This window comes from Rhipicephalus microplus, chromosome 9 (assembly GCF_043290135.1).
Source record: "Rhipicephalus microplus isolate Deutch F79 chromosome 9, USDA_Rmic, whole genome shotgun sequence".
Taxonomy (NCBI): Eukaryota; Metazoa; Arthropoda; class Arachnida; order Ixodida; family Ixodidae; genus Rhipicephalus; species Rhipicephalus microplus.
The window spans coordinates 39,645,493-39,655,494 of NC_134708.1; the positions used below are offsets into that span (position 1 = coordinate 39,645,493).

Here is a 10,002-nt window from a genome sequence, read left to right on the forward strand (position 1 = left end):
TGTGAGTGAAAGCGCGCGAAGGTTGTCGACAGGTGCGGCTCAAGCAGATATGAAGCACGCAAAAAAAAACAATTTAAAATAGAAAAAAAAACTCAGAATTTTGTTAGAAAAATTGGAAGCTTATATTTTTACAGATGTACAAAAAAAGTGCAAGAAACATTGCAGCGTGTACGCACGTCCGCTCTCTATACACCAGAACACAGCGAGCTCAGAGCGTTTTGCCATATTGAATAGAGTTACTGTACCTAAAGGTAACATATGCAGTAACTCTAATATTGAATAAGGTCCCTAGATGAAACAAGTTTCCAAGGTAGCGACACCCTCCCTTTTCCTCCTCGCTTATTTGCCTGAAGCGCCCCCTCGAAGGTTCAAAACTTTCATCCAAAAGCGAATGTTTGGGTTCTGTTGCTACGGTGAATAGATGTAAATGAAACAAAATGGAACGAAATAAGACGTAGAATAAACAGTTACCTTTATGAACATAAACGGCACAACACAAGAGCAAGCGGGATGTGCGTTACTCAACCGGCAACGTTGTGCAGTTCTATACTTCACACCACTAGCCATGGCGTCTCGCGTAGTACATTTTAGTTCCACGGCCGCGGTATTTCGTCCAGTTCTAACTAGTCCACTTCTCTGATTGTGTTTTGTTCGTGTTGTGACACTGTGAACGTGCTTCTTGCTGGATCCTGTAAGTGGCCACAGGGCGTGACGTTGTGACGATTGATTACAACCGGCTTGTGCACACGCAAGAAAAAAAACTACGACCAGACTGGCACGAACACTCGTCCAGCAGCACTGCGATGACGTTTTTTTTTTAAATGTGCCCATTTGGACAATCGTGATGCCAAGTGATTCTGATGCGGTGCTGGGAACTTCCTGAAAAGTGAGAGTTCTACTGGTGAGGTGTCTCAAAGCAGCGCGTTTCGGCTCAAGCGGGAACTGGTCAAGAGTGAAATGTTTCTGAAGGTGCGTTGATTACAACCTACAGCTGCTCTGTATACGTGCATACCCACATGTATTTTTACCAACTGGCATGCACTAGACACGCATTAGACGCGCGCCTGGCGTTTCAATAAAAACCGACAAGTGAACTCGCTTCGCAGATCCGCGTCGACATACGTTGACGGAGTTGCACGAAAGCATTCGCGTGAAATGGTTCATAGTTGCACTTCATGGTGCGCTTCATCTCGGAAAGCACGAGGTAAGTTGAAGAGGGCGAAACCATTTTCTGTTGTTTACGGCAACGCAGCATTGCTGAAAAACGCAGATGTTGCATTGAACGAGCATGGCGAAACAATCTTGGTCGACTTAGCGCACACCGAAACGCTCCTCCTCTTCAGTTTATGTTCTGGCTACGATTTTGTCTTCTGGTCACGGCGAGAATCTGGCTGGAGCCATATGCGCATGCGTACTCGTTTTGAACCTTTTGCATAATAATAAATAACACCACCAGCCATTTGCAAGATCACGTGCAAGTAATGCACCAATTACAGACGCGGATGGCAGAGAAAAAGAGGAGTAATCGAGAGAGTGACGAGGACGGCTCGAGAACAATGAGTGACGCTACCTTGTTTCATCTAGGGACCTTAATATTGAATAGGGTGCCTGAATGGTTTCCCTCGCCCGCCGCTCCTTGCAGGGTGGGGACATTGTTTGACGGGGTGCTCGCCGCCGCGACCGGTTTTTCCTGACGGCCGCCGCCATTGCAGATCTCACTTCGCATAGCGACGGGAGCAAAGAAGGAGCTGTGGCCGCTCTGTCATATACTTTTTTAGGGAAATGACTGGGTGCTGCGTGCCCATGTGCACGAACAACTCCAGAAATGGTTGGAAACTCTACCATTTTCCGACAGAGCCCAAAAGAAGGCTGCTATGGATGGTGAAGATTAAGCGAGACAAGTGGCAGCCTACGAAGTCCTCGTGTGTATGCAGTGTGAGTATCCCGACATGTGTTCTTTTCTCGTCGAGAACTTTGAAACTTGTTTTTTTAAATGTGTATACGTGTCTGTGGGTCACTTTGTCGGTGCTGTAAACGCTTCACGTCTAAGTTGCAGTTTTTCTCTCTTTTTTTGCGATCTCTAAAAGTGCAGCTATGGAAACGTGTGGCGCAGCCGCAGTATTTGAAGTTTGTACCAGTTTTTAGTCACTATATGTATAAACAAAATAGGCTGCTTGTTATTAAATTGCGTATTTACAGAAAAGTGTTTTTCATTCGTTTATTGCAAATCACGAAATTCAATAAAAGTTGTGTGGTATACTGTGTCTTTCTAGTAATTCTGTCTAGGCTAAGCTAAGCTAAAATTCATGGTTCATAACGGACTTACAGGCACATTTTGAAGCAAGCCATTTCGAGCAGCACCGAGCTGACCAGTGGATAAAACTGAAGCCGAACGCTGTGCCAACGGTGTTCCCTTTCAGGGGTAAGTTACTGTTTCACTGTGCGTCAAAGATTCTGTATGAACCTAACAGGTGGCAACAGTACAAGGCTAAAATGATTTAGTTTCAAAAATTAGGATGATCCGTGGAATTCCTCGTTTGAGGATATTAAGAAAGTCGGGGTACGTGCCTGCGACCTGAGAAAAGGCATATGTCTGCAACCTATAATACTGCTAAAATCCAGTACAGGCCTGTGATTAGAGCTGGCTACCTTGTAATACTTGCAGCTTGTGACTGTCCTTTTTTGCACTGCAGGCTTGCCTCCACAAAGGAAGGCGCCAAAGGACAGGGCAGGACCTGCTGTGTTGCCTGATGCATGCCAAGAAACACGCGGTGACAACTCTACGGCCATTAATTGTACGCCACTCACAAGTGCACAGGCGAATTTAAATTCACGCACAGACAGTCTTGGCGCACAGCAACCGCAAAGCTGCAATTCTCAGACGCCTGATTCAGTACCGCACATTATGGAAAGGGAAGAAGTTGTGATCTCGGCCGATGCACCTGACGGGGCACGTGAAAACAAGCAGTTAAATAAGCAGCTCTCCGATATGGGCAGAAAATACACTCAGCTACATCAAGTCCATCGGAAAGCCACCTCAACCATTCAAGCACTAAAAAAACAGGTGAAAAAATTGGAAACCAAAATGGAATTATTCGGACAGCGTTTGAAATTCCTCAATGATGACCAGCTGCAGGCTCTTGGGCGCCAGAGTAATAAGGGAAGCACTTGGTCTGCAGAAACAATCAAGCAGGCGCTTCAGATTAAGTTTTCCTGTGGAAAAACTGGTTACCAGACACTAAGAAATCTGGGCTACCCCTTGCCATCCGGAAAAACCCTTGCACGTCGCCTTCAGGGCCTCAAGTTTCTTCCCGGAATTTTGACGGAAGTCATCGATGTTCTCAAAATCAAAGCAGAGAACATGCAAGACATTGAAAAAGACTGTGCTTTGTTCTTGGATGAAATGGAGATTGCTCGCGGGTACGAGCTCGATCGCGCTGAGGATGTGGTGTTGGGGGGGCAAACTATGCCAGAAAATCCAGACGAACCTGCACATCACGCACTAGTGTTCATGGTAGGAGGCCTGAATACGAGATGGAAGCAAGTGATTGCCTACCACTTCACCGGAAGTCATGTAGAGGGTAGTATCCTCAAGGACTACGTCATGAAGATAGTGCAGCTCTGCGCGGAAATCTCTTTAAGAATCCGTGTCGTCACTTGCGACATGGGGGCTTCTAATCGGGCTATGTGGCGCGAGCTCGGATTCTCCAGCCACAGGAATTCCATTACTGTATGTTCAGTGCCTCACCCCTGTCTGGAAGACAAAGAATTGTTTTTCACAGCAGATGCTGCACACGTGCTGAAGAATGTCAAGTCACAGTTGCTTTCATCGGAAGTATTCTTTCTGAGTGATGCAACAGTATGCCAGCACAATCTGCCATCAAAAGAAGTGAACGTGGACCATGTGCGCAGTGTAATTAAGTATGATGCTGAACGAGAGCTGAAAGTCGCCCCGAGGCTCTCAGAGTTACACATTTCGCGAGGCCATTTCACAAAAATGAAAGTGGGAGTTGCTGTCCGCTTCTTCAGGGAAGCTCCTGCAGCGATTCGGTACCTAATTAAAGAGGACGCGATAGAGCCGGAGGCAGAGACAACAGCTTGGTTTCTAGAATTAGTATTCAACTGGTACACGCTAATGTCTTCCCGCCACCCATCAGTTGCTCTCAGCCTTCGAGACATGCGGAGGTACCACGAATCAATTGAGCTACTGAACTCGGCCCTCGAAGTTTTTCAAGGAATGAAGATGGGAAGCAAGGCACAGTGGAAGCCTTCGCAAGCAGGTTTACTAATAACAACAAAAGTCGTTCTTCGTCTCCAAGACATTCTCTTGCGCAGTGAAGGATACGAATTCTTCCTCACGAGCAGAATCTTGCAAGACTGCCTCGAAAATTTGTTTTCGGTGGTGCGCATCAGGAAGCCTGTTCCTAACGCATATGACTTAAAGTGTGCCCTGAAGCTTGTGTGCGTGAGTCAGTTCCTTCATGCACCCGGAACGTCAAGCTACGAAGTCGACGATGCTAAGTACCTCGCCGACATGCTTGCAAAAGGCAAACAAGAGCACGGGGAGGTGGAAGCTGATGTCATTGATGACTCGGAAATTTTGTTCATTGAAGAACTTCAAGAAAACGAATGCAACATCCTTTTCTACATCGGCGGCTTCCTTTTAAAAGGTATGCTGAGTGTTGTAGCGGGATGCGGGCATTGTAATTCTGCCTTGTTAGGCTCAACTGAAAGCGAGCACGCAACTCTGACTATTCTGAAGGAGTACAGGAGTGAAGGTGGCAACCTCACATATCCCAGCAAGGATGTTTTGCTGACACTCAAGTCGTGTGAAGAGCATTTCAGGGGCATCATAAGTTGGAGTGAGGGCTTGCTGCGCTTAAGGTCCCCGTTGAAGGCCGTGACCGATTATTTGAACGAGATGGTGCGCCCTTGCGTAAAGACTTGCTCCGAGCACAGTGACGCCGTAGCAAAACTCCTTATTGCGAATTATGCAAGACTGAGGCTTCGCGTGCATTTGCGCCACGTTAGTTCAAACGGCGTCAATGAACACGGAAGCAAGACGTGCGCTGGGGTAAGCCTTCCGTGACCAGCCGAACTGGACCAGTCACTTATAAATTTTATTATTTTTTCTTTCAGAACACTTATTGTTTGATTAAAATATTTTGAGTTCATTGTGAACTGGCTAACCTCCCTGTCCTTTCTTCATCCTCCTCCTTAAGTTCATAGACATTTTTCTTATTTGTTATACAATATCACATTCTTAGATAAAAACAGCGTTGTGATCTTTAAGCTGACTAAGGTTGTGATCTTTGGAGAATGTTTATGGTAAGTTAATATTATTGCGGTCGAAGCAATACCGACACAGCGTCACAGAGGCAGAATACGAGAGTGATACTTCTCGGATAATTAGATTGCTCGCTTACATATATCTATGGAAAGTAGAAAAACTGAACAGGTATAGGGCATCAAAATCGTTATTACTGCATTTCATCTTGTATTTTCCAATAACTTAGTAAGATTTTTTTCTCAGTGGTCACATAAAAACGAGAGATTCAATTGATGTTTACGCTGTTTCACTATCTCAACCAGCTATAACAGAAAAATAGCTGTGTAACAAATCTGAATCTCATTCCCGCAAGATTATTCAGAGCTGCGAGGGCACGCAAGGCGGGGGAAAAAGCAGGATGAAGTAAGTTCAACGCGTACAATGCGAGCACTACTGAGTGGCTGGCACGCTGCACAGCCACTGAGGAGTGCGGTGAGTTTAGGTAACAGGAAAAGGCGTGCGCTTCATGAATTAATGTAGATTTATCCTGCAAACAGTCTCCAATGACAGACGCACATATTCAGACTGCTTTTTTATAGCGCGAAATACCATTTCTCGCACTAAACTCTTCTCAAACTCTCCTCATACGCGCGCGCAGGCAGTGTGTTTCGTTGGGGTGAGATATGTAATGGCGGACGCTCTAGCAGACGACGCGGTTGTCCCCACCCTGTACGGAGCGGCGGGCGAGGGAAACCATTCAGGCACCCTAATATTGAAAAGCGCGTCACGCCATCTGTCGCAGGCGGGGCGAAGCAACACCCAGGCACTGCCACGCGAGCAGACGCTCCGCAAATCAAACGCGAAACTGCGCAACCCGAGTCCGGTTGTAAGCATGTTTCGCGCTCGTCCTCTCCTGGAATTTTGTGCTGATTTCGTGTGAAACGTCCAGGACGCCTTTCTCGACAGTCCGGAATGTCTACAGCACTTGCACTGCAGACTACGGAAGCAACTTCATCAGGTACGTGCTATTGCGATTGAAAGAAACGCGAACCGCGGAAAGCGTTGTTTTCGACTCAATGATCCTGCGGCGTGCCTTGACTGTGACAAGGCAGAATTGGTGTTGTAGGTCGGCGTCAACGTAGCGCTTGAATCTCGCTCCAACTTGCGCTCATCCACTGCATGTGTTTATCATTTGCCACTCATGCATGCCGGGCACTGGGAACACACACGCGGTGCGAAAGTGCCAACCAGAACAAGATTTTAAAACACGGTGACACCGACCAAAAGCTCAGATTCGCCTAGCGAGTCGAGGCATGCCGCAGTTTGACCGAGTCGAAAGCTATGCTTTTCGCGCCGTTCACGTCTCAGTGCATCGCTATGGTAGGCCGTTACCATTGTATACGTGCGCGGTGCTTGAATCCACGCGTGAGTCATAACACATACCATTACTGGCATGCAGCCGGCGAAAGAGTACGGCAATGAATTGGTGCCGAATACTATGCAGGTATACCGCACGCAGATCGCTGCTGTAAAACGGAGCAGCTGGTGTTGCCCTAAAACGCAATAATTATATTTACTCGTACACTTTTACTGGACTCGTAGTTTTTCCTGCCGATTGCGATTATATCCACTGGTGGCAGAGCTCGGCGTTTTTTGTTGCGGATGGAAATTTGTGCTATCGGAAAACACCGTACTGGCACGTTTGCCGCATCGTGTTGGGATCTTCACAGACAGTTAATTCTGACCGATATCTTACTCTTGCGCTGGTTGTTTTTGCATCCGATGACGGCGCAGTGGTACCCTGAAGACTTCTGATAAGCTGGCGCAGCGTGAACAGGTGCTTTTTTTTTACATTTTAAAATCCCGGAGCCACTGCTTGCTATGCTAGGGAGGCACGCCTTGGCAGTTTAAAACAAATTATGGCATCCCTGGGAGCGAGAGTATATCGCAGAAGGCGCCTGAGTGCGAGATAGGCGTGCTCTCGTCTATAGGATCCATAGCCTCCTAGATTTCCCTTGCCTGCCGGATGAGCGCGAAACGCCGGTCATCTATGGCGGCGCTGCCTACGTAGAGGTAATGGTCTTTATACTTGGCCTTTGAGATCGGCACTGAAGTTAAAAGTGCGTCGATTTTTCAGTGGAATGCCAGAGGCATGAAGTCCCGTATCTCGGACTTTCGCCAATTTGTCCGGGCCAATCAATTCCCTATACTTGTCATATGTGAACCAAACGTATCAACGCCTTATAGATTGTCCGGTTATGAAGCTTTTTGTTCAGCCGCTTGCGAAGAACGAAGCAAAGTAATTGTTTACATTCGCACAGACTTGACTTATCTTTCACACCCAATAAGTTCAAATGACGACAATCAGTACGTGTGTCTTCGTGTGAAGAAGAATGCAGTTTCGTTCACGCTTATTGGTGGATATATATCTCCGTCATCGCGATTTGACTGCGACAGATTAAAATACATCCTAGTGAGGACCGATGGGCCTTGGATCATCACCGGTGACTTCAACGCCCATCACATGCTTTGGGGGAGCACTAGAATGAATGCCAGGGGCCGGAACATTGTTACATTCGCTTCCGATTACGACCTTTCCATCATGAGCGATGGTACCCCCACGTATCTGCGGGGTCTCACGTATGGCAGTTGCCTTGACCTGACATTGGTGTCACGGTGCTTCTCTCACAAAGTAAAATGGTTTTGCGATATTGAGACTCATGGGAGGGATCACATACCCACCTATGTGACGATCGATGGTATCATAAAAAAGTTCTCTTCCGGTGTTGTAACTGGCACTGACTGGTCAATGTTTACAACGCGTGTTGAGGACGCTTGCCAAGAAGGCCTCGCCTGCAGCCTGGAAAATACCATAGCGGAAACTATGCAAGCGTCCAAATGTAAATTACCATTTTCGTCTAAAATAACACAGTTTGACATCGAACTGGAAAGATTACGAGCTATACGAAGGCGTGCTGAACGACGATACAGACGCACAAGATCAATTTACGATCTGAGGGAAGCAAGGCGGCTCCAGAAAAAGATTCAACGACGCATTTACAAGCTGGAGAGCGAACGCTGGAAAGCATTCTGCGAATCTCTAGACCCTCATAAACCGCTGTCATATATCTGGAGAACCGTTCGTGGTCTTCGCTCCTCTCCGCAACAACGGCACCCTTTTAAAGCTTTGGCACTCCATCATGGAAAAACAGAACTCGAGGTGGCTGAAGAATTTTGCACGAGAGTTGCCGGGAATATTATGAACGAGAGCATCGACGCCGTGATCGTTCCTGAGACGCGATTACCAGAAATGGACATTCCATTCACCATGGAAGAACTGGAAGGTGCTTTAGTCGCTTCTAAGCGCGTGTCATCGCCAGGTCCTGATGATATTACTTATAGTGCGTTGGGACACCTTGGACAAAAAGCCAGAAAAGAACTTTTAACATGCTTCAACAACTCCTGGCTCAGCGGCAGTGTTCCCCGAGAATGGAAAATAAGTCGATTAATACCACTTTTGAAATCGGGAAAATCACCATTGGACTTGACAGCGTATCGCCCTATTGCCCTCGCAAGCTGCCTCGGAAAAGTGATGGAAAGAATGGTTCTATTTCGTCTCGAGTGGTACTTGGAACGATACACCAAATACCCTTCTTGCATGGCAGGCTTTCGTCGGGGCCGCTCCTCCATCGACTGTGTGCTTGACTTATCGACATTTGTTCAACAAGAAAAAAGTCGCAAGCGCATATCAGTGGCACTCTTTCTTGACGTGAAGGGTGCATATGATAATGTAGCTCACGATGCCATCCTCACTTCTCTCGCAGCAATGGGCATTGGTGGACGAATGTTTCATTGGATAAAAGATTACATAACTGGCAGGTGTTTCTTTGTGCAAACATATGAGGGTACAACTGCTGAACATTACACCTAATGCGGCGAACCTCAGGGAGGTGTTTTAAGCCCCACATTGTTCAATGTTGCCCTCATTGGTCTGGTGAAGGTTCTGCCAAAGTCGGTGTGCCTATCCATATACGCTGATGATATTTGCCTCTGGAGTGCTGCAGTTACTCGCCCTCAGGTGCGTGCACGAATACAGCGGGCAGCAACCCTCACAACAGCCTACCTTCAGAAACAAGGCCTAACTATATCAACTGTGAAGTGCGCATTGATGGCGTTTACACGCAAACCAATGACGCCATACCCTGTTTACATCAATGGACAGAGTGTCAAATATGCACGGACGCATCGTTTCCTGGGCATAATAATCGACAGAAGTCTTTCGTGGAGCCCACATTGTGCGTACTTGAAGAAGAGACTGCTATCTATTGTGCATATAATGAAATTCATGTGCGGAAAAGCATGGGGAACTTCTGTGGCCTCCATGCTACAGCTGTACAGGGCCCTATTTCTGGGTCTATTGCGCTACAGCTTGCCGGTACTGACTAACACTTGCAAATCCAATACTCATTCATTGGAGAGTTTGCAGGGTCAGGCACTGCGTATCTGCCTAGGACTGCCCCGATGCGCTTCTACTTATGCCACAATCATGCTTGCCAAAGACCATCCGGTCAGGACATATAAAGTTGTGGATTGCCTCAGAACGCACATTCGACATGCTAGCCGTGTCCCCGACCATCACTTGGCCCTTCTACCCTCCAGAAGATCACGTGCTACGTTTTCAGACGTCATAGCCAAGCACCTAAACAGCATTCCATCAGGATATACGCCAGCTG

General features: G+C 47.1%; 1 protein-coding gene across 1 annotated transcript; it reads left to right on the top strand.

Moving 5' to 3' along the window:
• Positions 1–1,640: 1,640 nt before the first annotated feature.
• LOC142771674 (uncharacterized) lies at positions 1,641–5,181 on the top strand. The gene is made up of 3 exons (XM_075873464.1): positions 1,641–1,935; positions 2,329–2,422; positions 2,694–5,181. The coding sequence occupies exons 1-3, from the start codon at positions 1,783–1,785 to the stop codon at positions 5,087–5,089; spliced, it is 2,643 nt and encodes an 880-aa protein (XP_075729579.1). The 5' UTR covers positions 1,641–1,782; the 3' UTR covers positions 5,090–5,181.
• Positions 5,182–10,002: the final 4,821 nt, after the last annotated feature.